General features: G+C 40.9%; 1 protein-coding gene across 1 annotated transcript in view; it reads left to right on the forward strand.

The window, feature by feature from the left end:
• Positions 1-13,022, forward strand: part of LOC311270927 (protocadherin-15-like) — a 256,820-nt gene that overhangs the window by 233,355 nt on the left and 10,443 nt on the right. Inside the window, exons 31-33 of the mRNA XM_084376191.1 lie at positions 908-1,084; positions 3,869-4,087; positions 8,109-8,228. Of these exons, the coding sequence (XP_084232317.1) occupies positions 908-1,084; positions 3,869-4,087; positions 8,109-8,228 (516 nt within the window). The remainder of the gene's footprint in view (positions 1-907; positions 1,085-3,868; positions 4,088-8,108; positions 8,229-13,022) is intronic.

Here is a 13,022-nt window from a genome sequence, read left to right on the forward strand (position 1 = left end):
GAAGAATTGACACTGCAACATTAATTGCAAATTTATGTGTAATGCTTTTCCCACTCTGATATGAGGTGAACTTGGTTCAATGTGTCACCTTTCATTTGCATATAAAATTGTTTTTGAAAGGCTGGAGTGACATGTATAATTCAGCAGCGCCAAACAACTTTTGAAAACAAACACGGGCTAATAAAAATGAAATGTTAGGTAAAACTTTTCAATTTTGTTTGTTCAATACCCATTGATTATTCATTAAGATCATGGATTAGCCGAGGAGACAATTAAGTCCATCCTCTGGAGTCTGGTTTCCCAGTCTAAATTAATTGATGATAGAGATTCATAAAACATCTTTCTGCAGCTCTTGGGGCACAGTGTTTAATCTAATTAGTCAATCTGAAAGGCAAATAGGTGTTAATAGTTGTTTTTTAAGAGCTCGCTGTGTCTCCCACTCAAGCGACACTGCTCTTTAGCCTGAAAAACACACATATTAGTCATGTTAAGCTCTTTGCAGTAATGTCTTTTGAGGGGGTCTGAGATTTGCACAGCACTGGTGATGATCCAGAGCCATTTTACCTGAGTGCTCAAACTGTTTATCCACCTTGGCAAAGGCAGACGGCAAGGCTTTCCTTTATTGGCTGTAATTTGAGGTGTGGATTTCTCTCGGCCTGAAAAGGATTATCGGTGCCTTGTTTGCCAAGAGCCCAGTGTGTGGAAGAAAAAAGCTGCCCGATGGGACAATCAGTGCCAGAGTGGAGTACTTAAGATTGGTGACTCTCATATTGCTTTTGGAGACAGAGGTGCCAGAAATGTTTTGAAATAGTGTGAACCTGGATTTTATTTTATTTTTTATTTTTCTGGATTAATTACGTTTTAGTATTTATGCTTTCTTTGACTTGTGGTTTTCTGTTGGTTTCAGTATTCTGGAGCGCCACGTCCAGGACCAGATTCCAGGTGCCAAGGTGATAGTAGAGTCCATTGGGCCACGTCGTCATGGCGATGGTTATGAACTAGAGGACTACAGTAAGTCGGACCTGATGGTGTACGCCATTGACCCGCTCACGAACAGGGCAATTTCGCCGAAGGAGCTCTTCAAGTGAGTGGATGTTTTTTATTACAGAAAGTACAGTCGACCCCATTTGGTTTAAATTGATGTCCTAATGTTCCCGCCGCGCTGCATGTTTTCCCCGCAGTCACTCTTTATCGTTACCCTTCGCCCGTACAGTGAGTCAGCAAATGACTCTTTCTCAGACCCCCCCTTGGCTCCATTTTTTTTCACACTCTTCACTTTCTTCAAGACTTATACTTACTGATTATCCTGCAGGGACACCAAATCTTTCTTATGTCACAGAGAAGGGGCAAATACAGGGGAGAAAAGGGAGTAGGTGAGGTTTATTGGGGGACAACGTGAAAGTGAAGCAGGGGTATTTCAATCAGTCCATCAACCTGTCACACAGGTTCTCCTAAGAGCCTGGAGATATGCCAGCAATACATGTATTCCCTTTATTTGGGGACATAGAGATAGAGAGATTTTCTGTGTTTTTGACCACTGAGAGGCCTTGTTGGCAGGCTATTAAAGCAAAACAGAAAAAGTGCTTACAAGACACTTTTCCATCCCACCAGTAGGAAAAAAAAAGTCTTTGGCCTTGGCTGGCACTTGAGGACAATCTTGTCCCCACCTTTCTCACCTTTCTCAACCGATCAGGCTTCAATCTGCAAAAGGTGACTTCATCAGAGCACGGGAGTTGCCAATCAATGGGAAATCACCCCCATCTGAGTTGTCCCCTTCCCTCCCGACCAATTTGCTCTCCTGCTTATCTCACATTGAGCCATCTGGCTCCAGCCTCTGTCTTTATTTCTTTTTATCTATCATTACTGCCAATTCTGTTTGGTGTGTCCTCAGAAATGTCACCCCTTCTCTTTGGAATGAGATTGTGACAATTTGGGTTCATTTGGAAATGCTCCGCTCAAATGACATTTAGAGAGTGTATGCATTATCTCAGTGTCCTTGACCATCAGATGAGTGCCTCGACTGTTTTGTTAAGCGAGGGATTAAGGCTGGAGCCCTTGGTTCACAAAAACATTTTTTTCTATCCAAAAGTAGTGACCATTGCCGTTATCGCAAATGGCAGCTTTTGACAGAGCCAAGCTAATTTTAAAAGAGGCTTGCCACATCTCTTGTTAAATATGAATCTGCTTTCGTAGACACTGTCAGGAAAATCATTTAGACTAAAGGAGAGAGGCTTTTTATGCATGCAGCACGTGTCTGACACTGTTGTAGGGTAATTGCATGTAATATATCTGCTGTTAGATCACAGAGAGAAAGAGAAAAGACCACATAGTGAGTGGATTCTTTCATGTGAGTGTCCTTACGCCACCTTGAATGCAGCATTCGCTACCATTTGAGCTCTCTGGAGGATAGATTGCCAGAGATGCCATTTACTAACCTTCATCTCCACTCATTTGTTCACCTATAGAAAAACAAAAATGACAGTAATTGGATGTGGCAGCGCGCTTACTCTTGTGATACATAATTTTTGAAAGCCGCTCTGGTTGCTGTTACATAATAACATTGCAACAACAGTGGGTATATTGCTTGAATGCATCTTCATTTACTAGAAAATGAATGTGAAATCAGCCACAGGTTTGTAATTGAAACACTGTAAACGTAAACACATCTTGGTAGAAAGGTTAAGTGTTAAATTTATTAGTATAATTGTTGACAAATCACTTCCACTTAAAAGATACATTTCTATGAATAGTATTCAGATCCCAGTCACTTTTATATCATTCATAATGCGACGATCTAAATTAGCAGATCCCACTGATCTTGAGATGTTTACTAAAGTCGGACGATTAATTGATTCATCGATTAGTTGTAAACTATTAAGCTAGTTGCCAACTTTTTTGATGATCAGTTGATTGGTGTATTTTTTACAAAATTCCAGTAACGTGAATATTTTCTGGTTTCTTTACTCCTTTATGACAACAGACTGAATATCTCTCAGCTGTAGGAACAAAAAAACATTTAAGGATGTCATTTTGGGCTTTGGGAAACACTGATAGACATTTGTCAACATTTTCTCAAATTTTATAGAACAAAGATGTCATTTAAAGAATAGAATTTACACACTAAGCTAATCACCAGCTAGTCGCTAACTGTGCCATTTGGTGCTGAATACATCAGCTGTGTTCGAAATCACTCACTACTCACTGTATAGTGGACTATATAGTGAGTTTGCTGTTTTGTCGTGCTGTCCAAATGTATAGTGGGAATAATTATACCCTATATAGTTGACTCAAAGCATCCCACAATGCATCGTGAAGAGTAGAGTACAACCAATGGTCACTAACAAGGCATTATATACCATCATGCGTTGCACTGGAGGGGAAAGAAATTACACGATTGGTGTCCAAAAGTGTTTTTTGAATAATGAGCTCACCCTCTATATAGGATTTCCTAGGTAGTGAGTATGGAGTAGTCAACAAATGGTTAAAACCATGGTTTAAAGTAGATTTTAGGGATTTTAGCTGAAAACAGTTGCCTACTACGGCTAAAAATGATGCTGTGAGAGCATGAAGAACAAGTTATAAATAGGGATTAATTATATGGGGAGGTGTTTTATAGAAGTTGTAAAATCTGCCTATCTACCCACAATCTACCAAATGGGACATTGTCATGATTTCTAACATATAATTCTTAAAAATGCTGTAATTAAGCTGAGCTCCTGACAGCCCTGGCCCAGTTTAACCTCTGGTTACGAGTGAACCAAAGCAGTAAAGTTACAGGCTGGTAAAAATATTATTTATAGCCACTTCAGGATGAATATGATATTCAAGAGTTTAATTTCCTGTTGTCATTATGTAATATCAACAACAGATTTCTCGACGGGAATGTGCTGGAAATCAACAAGGAGTTTCAGCCACACCTGGGCGAGGGTGGCCGCATCCTGGAGATCCGCTCTCCTGATGTGGTGGCCAGTGTGAAGAAGGCGGCCCAGGCTGTGGGCTACACAGAGGGAGCTCTCCTGGCCCTGGCCATCATCATCATCCTCTGCTGCATCCCTGCCATCCTCATCGTCATGGTCACCTACAAACAGTGAGTACTCTCACCTCACTGTCTTCTGCAATCAATTAATCATACTTAACTGGTTGTCAGGAAATTATGAAGGAAATACATTTTAATTAATTACAGCATTATCTTGGGAGATATTGTCTTACAGTCGTTTCTAGCCAATGGGATCCTTCTAACAGACAAATCAGATATGAATTGTTTGAATGTAAACCATTATTTACATCCTATAGCCTGTTGCCTGCCAGCAAAACCACTAACAGCATTGTTTGAAAATTGTATTTGTCAAGTGTTTAAGATAAAGCGAGAGCACTTCTTGCTTGGCTGCTGCCTTTGTGTGTGTGTGTGTCTGTGTGTGTGTGTCTGTGTGTGTGTCTCTCCCTCTCTCTATCTCCTCCCCTCTCTCTCATCAGACATGCTGACTGCGCACTCTGCTGGGCTAATCTCCCTGCTCATGCTCTGTGAAAGCAGATTAATTAACACTCATTTGTGACAAATATCTACAGCCAATTGTGACCGTCACAGTGCGTCTTCACGCTACTTAATCATCACCGCCTGACACACACACAGTAAACAGTGCTCTCTGCCTGGCTGGCTCTATCTCTCTCGTTTACACACACACTGTGCACTTCACAGAAATATGATGGTTTTTGTTTAAAGCATCATTCAGATTGTTGAGGTAATTGAACTCTTAGCTGGCAGGAGACGGGTCCTTATCCCCTCTAATCGTTGGTATGCCGCAAGTGAACCATAAACGGTGATGTTTGGGAAATGTTTATTCACGGCAGATGGGTGTCCTTACGCAAATGCACAGACCAAACACACAGCAGAATCTGTTGATGGTGACATTAGACCTAACACACAAACTGTCAGAGCAGATGGCGCTTTGTTGGTGGCGACATTACGTCGGTAAAAATGAAATGATTTAGGAAATGATTTCTTCATTTCTGTGTGTCAACATAATTCACCATTGCCTAAATTTGGGAATGAATATAATATTTAAACCATGAATTAGTTTATTCATGTGGAATAATTGAATTTTGGTGTGAATAAGTAATGGTGACATGAAGCAGAGAAGATTCACTTAAGAAAAAAGCATGGACTACTTTTGCATGTAGCCCTGCAGACACTGCTAGAGGCCTGAGTGCTTCTGACTTTGCATAAAACTTAGAGAGAACACACTGAAAGTTTTCTCCAGTTTGTCCTGTTTTGTGGTCAAATAGAAAACAAAGTATCTCATACAAAGATCTGTTGTCTAAGAAAGGAATGCATGAATCATGCTAATGATTTAATCCAACATACCTCTGTGTTTTGAAAAGCCTTCCCAAGTTATGAAATAACTTGTCTTTTTTGTCCCCTCTGTCTCTCTCTTCCTGTCTCCTCTGCTTTCGTCCAAATCAAAACCTATCACCAGATTCAAAGAGTAAGTACTACTTCTTCTTCATATTATATAAGTGATTGCTCTTTCAGTTCTTGAAGTGTGTTTTAGAAGTAGAGTTTCATTTTCATTATTTAGTAGTTATTAAAAGATGTTTTGAATGTGTGAAGATGATGAGCAAAATACATGCCCGCTAATGCCACCCTGTTTTTAATTGTCTCCAGCATGATTGCAAAAAAGCAGCTGATTAGGTGTCAGAATGAATGTTTAATTTGGCAGTTTCTCTTCATGTTGAAAATATGATGTAATTCAAAAGAAAAATCAATCCAAAGTCAACAAGACTCATAAATCTGTACTAACATCTCAAACGTTGCACTCATCACTCTGCTTCAAACCTTCTGATCCGTTCCCCGTCAGTTCTCAGGCCTCCTGTGCTTCACTGTGAGACCCACTACTTAAGAAAAGTGTTACTGCACAGAATGTAACTCTAAAAACACATAGTTCAGAGTCAATAAAAGCCTTTATGATAACTTTTCAGTTTTTAGGTCAGTCTCATTTTCTACAAGAATTGCATATCACAAAATCTTTGTGTCTCCTTAAAGAGACTGTAAAATCTGAGTTACAGGACTGACTGTAACTTCACTGCTCCCTTGAAATCTAAAACATTCTTGTGTTGCGATGATCTCCTTTATAAAGCTTCAGTAAGCAATATTTTTGGTCATATTATATACATGCCAATTTTCAGATTCATACTTTTATCTGGGGGTCCTGATAGAACAGGTTTACATACTTTAATTTTCAAAAAACACATTATTTTTCTCATATGGTGCATTGCTGCAGCATCCCTTTACACATTGTGTCTTGAACACTCCTCTTTAGCTATGGATTGAGACATCTTGCCTCTGTTCAGTCTATGATGAGAGTTGCACATGCACATTACTTAATGGGCAGGATGTAGCCAATCAGAGGCAGAGTAGGGCGGGTCATGCCGAACAAGGTAGTGTGATCAAAAATAACGCCACTAGCTGGTAAGCATGGCTGTGGTACAGCCATATATATATTTTATAATATATATATATATATACACACACACACACACACACATATATATATATATATATATATATATATATATATATGTGTGTGTGTGTGTGTGTGTGTGTGTATATATATATATATATATATTATAAAATATATATATATATATATATATATATATATATATATATTTACATAACGCCTGTTACATAGTGATGCACATAAGTTACAGAAGTAAAGGCTCGACTCCAAACCAGGCATTTCAGGCAGTACAGGAGCAGTGTTTTCTGTGGAAGACAGTCACTCCATTTGGCATGGACTTTGGGCTTTTTCACTTTGCAGACCTTTTAAATGCACAAAAATGCTTCATAACACAATAAAGGAAAGGCAAAAACCCAAAAAGCATAACATGACCTAAAAGTGAAACAAATTCCTCCTTTTAAGCTGAAAGGGTTTGTACTGCCGATCCCACTGAAAATCTTATATAGCTTTCAGAGAAAACAACTGGTTGAATAAGCTAAGAAGACAGATATTTGGCCAAACAAAGCAGGACTAAAGTTGTATTTATTTATTTATTTATTTCTATTTTATATAGCACATTTTGAAAACGGTGTTACTGAGTGCTGTACCTACATACAACATATGAAACAAAAAAAGGGTCAAGAGAAAAGCAGGTATCGTGGTAGCAACTGCATATAAAAAGAGAGTTTAACACACGGACACAAATAAGTAAAACCAAACAGTAAAACAAAGATAAAATCATCTAAATCAGGGGTTCAAATGACGTTTGTTTTGAAATTACTTTTCTGACCTTTCCGACAGTCAAAACAAAGCTTGATGCAGCTTTGCATTGACGTTAATAAGAATAAATGCAACCATTACCTCATCCCACTGTAGGTTATTTTTTTCCCTGTACCCAACACCTCTTATAACATGAGTGAACATAACAGCATCTTTAGTTTTACCACCAGTCACTGCATGTGCCTGAAACAAATGCCTCTCTTTAAGGTGAAAGAGTGGCTCATACTGCTGATCCCGCTAACAAACAACACTTGCAGCTTTACGCAGCTTCCAGAAAAAACAATTAGCTGGTGAAGACAGTAGAATGAGCTAACAAGAGATGCGTGCAACAAACCAGGAGTAAATTGATCATGAATATTGGACTTGCTATCAGTAGACACATGACGACTTAGATGACTCCAGTGTGAAAAACGTTCTGACAGTCAAAACAAAGCTAAATGCAGCTTTGCGTCAACATAAAATACAAATAGATTCTCCCAGTACGTCATCCCACTCTACTGAGTTATTCTTTTCCTGTCCCCAACCTCTCTTCTTACATGACTGAACATAACAGTACCTTTAGTTTTACCCTCAGTCACTACATGTGCCTGTCTTTTGCAGAAGTGCCTTGTGAAAACACATGGTTAATTCATGTTAGAGACTTCATGCATAAATGATCTGTCTGACTTCTACTCACTTTTTAACCACACTGTCAAATCTTAACTACAGTCAGTGTGATAGAAACAAAGACATTTGGCATTTGGGGTTGTTTTTTATTTGTTTTGTTGGTGTGCGAGTTGTTTTTGTTGATGTTTTTTGTATGTGGCTGTTAAATGTTAACACTCTTCTCAGGCGACAGGCAGAGTGTGCCAAAACTGCCAGGATTCAGATGGCTCTACCACCAGGAGGGAAAGCAGCTCCAGCGGGTGCTCCCACTGCCAACCTGTACGAAGAGCTGGGGGACAGCAGCATGTGAGTCAGCTCTGACCCTTTATTATCTTACTCCCATCCCACCTGACAAGCAGGTACTGTGTCTTGCCCTTTGGGCTCCTTTCTTTGAATTTCAGACCAAAACTCAGAAGGAATGACTTCAGGTTGATTGCTCGTGCTCCTGCCTTTATGTCTTCCTGCTTTTTACACCAACGGTTGTCAAGGATTCAGAATCAAATCGCTCCGCTCTTCTAAAACGACCCCTGGCAGTTGTGCTTGTTGACCTCACACATCTACCTGCTGCTTCAGACATATTGTATTAATAGCTGCATCAACAGCTCTCTCTTCTCTTTGGCTGCCTCACTATGATCCACTTTACATGTCTGCCAGCCACACTGTATGTTGCAGCAGCTGCTGATTAGACTTTAGCTTTTGTATGTTTCTAATTTGATTTTATAATCATTTTTGCAAGACCCTCCCTCAAGGTAAGAGTGTGTTTAAGTTCATTAAATCCCACATTGTTCACTGGAAATAGAAACAAACACAGAATCTGGCCTGTACTTAATAATTGATTTTGTCATTAATTACTTTAAACCCTCCGTTGATTAATACCCCTATCGAATGCTTCCTCAGCTTGCCTTTATGTCAAGAGCGTTTTGCCATCAGCACAATCCGATTTCACCTTTCACTTTAAATACTACCCGGAACGTATAATGAAATGTTAATGCTTGCAGATTAAATGGGGCTAAAATTGAAAGCGTTGTCCCGCTGGGTTTAATAATTTTGATTTACAGCATGTTAGAGCAACACTGCTTCTAACGTCACAATTACTGTGAAAAAAATAAAATGCAAATTTAATGGTAAGTTGTAAAGACCTGTTTCAGTGTCTACAACAGATGCTGACCAACACTCAGCAACATGCTGAGGCTTTTGGTACTGTAGCAGGAGAAAAGCTCTCATGGGGATAGTATTGTAGCTGAGCGATGCATTGTTTATTTAGAGGTTATTTTCCATTTTGCACTGGGAATAAGAGGAGCTGGTCTCATAAACAACTCCATTAAAACTTTTTGAAACAACATGTGAAAGACACAAGTTGTCTGTGCAGAAAGCTATAGTGCATGTGAGTGTCTTTGCCCAACACTCCCAGAATAATGCTGCATAATCTCAGATGCAAACAGCAAATAAATCAATACAGTATTTACCCTCAAAAAGCAAATATTGATGCGCCCTTCAGCTCACACCTCCTCCGCAACCTTACCACCTCTGACATTGCAGCATAAGTCCATTTACCATCTTTCTGTGTTTCTGTCTTCTTCATCATCTCTATTCTCCTGTCTCTCTGGATTCAGACTGCAGTAAGTAATCCATAAAAAAAGACATATGAGATCCATGATTATGATCAATATTTGCATATATAGCACAGAAGCAGCACCCTCATTCCCCCTCTAGCTGATATCCTTGGGTGTACATGCAGCTTTAATTGGCAGAAGTTTGTTTTGTTCAGTGACCCTGGTGAAGTGGTAGCGGTTAGAAAGTTTTGTTGTTTTTAAGTGAAACATTTTTGCTTCAAGTGATACTCCATTTGTCTGAAGTACTGCACTTCAGTAGATATCGCTATAGTTGTCTCCTCTTCAGTCCCTCTTCATAGCTCTTAGCGTTGCGACTGTACTAATCTATCCAGTATGAATTGATGTTGATTATTTGTACTATTCTTTATCTTTGGAGCAAAAGCCAGCGTATCCGTTGGCATGATCATTTTGCTATTACAATATTTAATTGTGTAAGCTTAAAACATTTTTAAAAAGACACTTTTTTCATCTGATTTTGCCTGAAATTACAAACATACATCTGCTGGTGTCTACCGTGCAGACATTTACCCAGATGGCAAAATTGTGCCAGACACATGCATCTGGTCCACATACCGTGTGGAATGATGGCACTTGGGCAACCCCACCTACCATCATTCCATGCGGTACGTGGGCCAGATCGGGGCCACAAAAATGTTTGTTATCAGGAACAGTTGAAAATTGAGTTGATTGAGCCAGGTTTTTTTTTTTAAGTCTGAGACAGTGGGCCTCTCTCAGATAAGGTTGGAGAAAGCACCCCCTCCACCCTTAGTTTACTTGCATAGTATTTTCTCAAATGCTGGGGAAGAGATGAGATCATTATTATCTTAATTGATCCTAAAGGCACTCCACAAATGAGCCAAGATACTGTAATATTGCTGTGGGACATAACCTCAGACTGCACTGTATACATTAAAGAAATATTCATCAGAGCATTTATTAGTCTGAAAAAAAAAGAAATTTACACAAATTGACCAAAAACCACAGTATTTCTGTATCTCTTCCAACAGAATCCCACATATTTAGACTATTTTATGTGATCTCATTTTGATTACTAATGTTATAATATCTGACGTAATATTTTGTCACTTTCATGTGCCTCCCCTGAAACTGTTTGGAGCGACCCGTGTAGAAGCCCACCTCCCTATTTAAAAAACCTCTGTATTACCATTTGCCATGGCATTTTAGTTCGTAATGATTGACAGTCACAATACTTTGAGTCCTAGTCTGTAAAGATGCAGCGCTGCTGCTTTTGCTTTGAATCCTTTTGCTTCGCTCATTCTCAGATCTTGAATCTATATCTGTTTCAAGTCTTTTTTTCTTCTTCACCTCCACCTCTTACCGCGGCAGGGCTAAAAAGTCTGTCATTGAGGAGGCCCACCACCAGAGGATTCTTAGCACCTTCGCCCGTCGCTCCATTGCTATCCGTGGCAACGGAGCATTGCATGTCAACCTGCCCAAGTCAGAGAGCAACGTGACCTTCCTCTCTGACCGCAACCCGCTCACCACTCACAACCCTGTCTTTGATGACAACAGCCCCCTCGGCAGTCCTCAGAGTCCATCTCAAAGGCGATTCTACTTTTCTCCTTCCCACTCAGCTGGGTCGGGGTGCGTCTGGTCGATGCCTGCCCGCATTCACGGAGGGCTGCACAGTTACGAGGTGCCAAGGAGACAAGCTCTCATGGACCCGGATGATTGGGAGCTACAGATTCTCCAAGCCTCCATGAGAGGCAGGCAAAGGCAGGACAGTTCGGACACGCTCGACCTGTGTGGCAGCCCTGAGACCAGGTTGTCGGTCCGTGAGCAGGCCAGGCAGTTTGAGCAACAGGCCCTCCAGGAGCAAACCCTCCAGCAGAGCAGAGGCTCCCAAGGCTCGCTCTCTTCCATCCTTGTCAGGGACAGAGACAGCGATGACGTGCTCGAGCTGACCTCTGAAACTCTGCTGTCCATCATGGATTACTCCTACAGCCCCAATGTGGGCAGAGATGTCCCCCCCAGCGTTATCATCACTCAGGGAGAAGAATCCTGGCCCCTGACTTGCCAGAGACCAACTCCACCTATCCTCAGGAAGTTCAGCTCCAGCATCTCCAACTACATGACAGTTCAGCCTTGTCAGATCACTGTGGAGATCATACCAGATCCTCCAGAAAATCCACCACCACCTCCTCCTCAGCAGAGGCCGAATCCACCTTCCCCAGCTACATCTCCTCCCTGTAGTCCACCTTCTTTTCCTCTTTCACCCCCCTACCTTCATGAACCTCCTCTGACCCCTCCTCCTCCTCCTCCTCCTCCTCCTCCTCCTCCTCCTCCTCCTCCCGTCAAAAAACAGCTTGCTCCCCCACCTCCGCCGCCTCTTCCCCCCCCTCCCTCGCCTGCTACTGATCAGTCGCGCCCAGTCGTCCAGTTCGTTCCGGCCAATTTGCCGCCCGTGTCCTCGCTTCGCCCTGTTTCAAAACGGAAACACCCGCCTCCCCCTGACCTGTCACAAACTGACGTTGGGCAGAAGAAGGAACTTAAAGGGATCCTGAAAAACATCCAGAATCTAGCCGACATAGAGAGGTCTGTTGCCAACCTGTACAGCCAAGTAGACAAAAACAAGGTGCCCAAGTTTAACAAGAAACCTCAAGTGACTGAAGAATCAGAGGGTGCTAACAGACTGCAAAGCTCTGATCCCTGGGATGAGCAGAGCACGCCAAAAACTACCAACTCCAGCTCTATAGACCAAATCAACTCAAGTGTGAGCTGCGCTGAAAATGAAACGAGTCAACAGAACAAGTCAGTGGAGGTTCAGCAGACGAACAGATTGAACTCAAACAGCCCAAACTCTGCTGAGTTTTCCTCTCATTCCACAGAGTTCTGACTTGTTCCCTCTGTGTCCATACTCATTATGTCCATGTAAACATATCCATGCCTGTGTCTCTCTTGTTTCTACATTCTTTGTATTATTTTTTTTTGCACAGTTGTTAGTATTTTATATACGCTTTAGCCAACTCAAAGAAGACTGTGTGGGTTTCTCAGAGAAAAAATGCTTTATACTCAATAGGTTGTGTGAAAATCAAATTTTAGTGTCACCTGCCAAGAAATGTATTCAGCCCTGCCACATTGATTGTACAATATGCTCACAGGCTTGCATTAGAGCATAAAAGAGGCTTGCATATGCAATATCAGTTTGGCTCAGTTCATTTCCACATTTTAATTATCTGAACTGCTGTGAGATCTATGATAGTCTTAAGTACACCCCAGAGTTAGCAGATTAGTCAGTTCATCATGTTATAAGTATGTTATTATACTATAATCTTAACATTAACATTTCATAACCAGAGCTACTTTAATTAAATTATCCTAAACGGCGAAATATACAAATCTCACAACCCTGGGGTCTGTTTCCCACAGATTTCTGGCAACATGTTGCTGATTTTTAATTTACTCTTTTACTTCTTGACAAAGATAAGAGCATGGGCATTTTAGGTTGCCGTTTCTTCATGCAGAA

The sequence above is a fragment of the Pagrus pagrus genome, assembly GCF_965226575.1.
Source record: "Pagrus pagrus genome assembly, chromosome: 15".
Taxonomy (NCBI): domain Eukaryota; kingdom Metazoa; phylum Chordata; class Actinopteri; order Spariformes; family Sparidae; genus Pagrus; species Pagrus pagrus.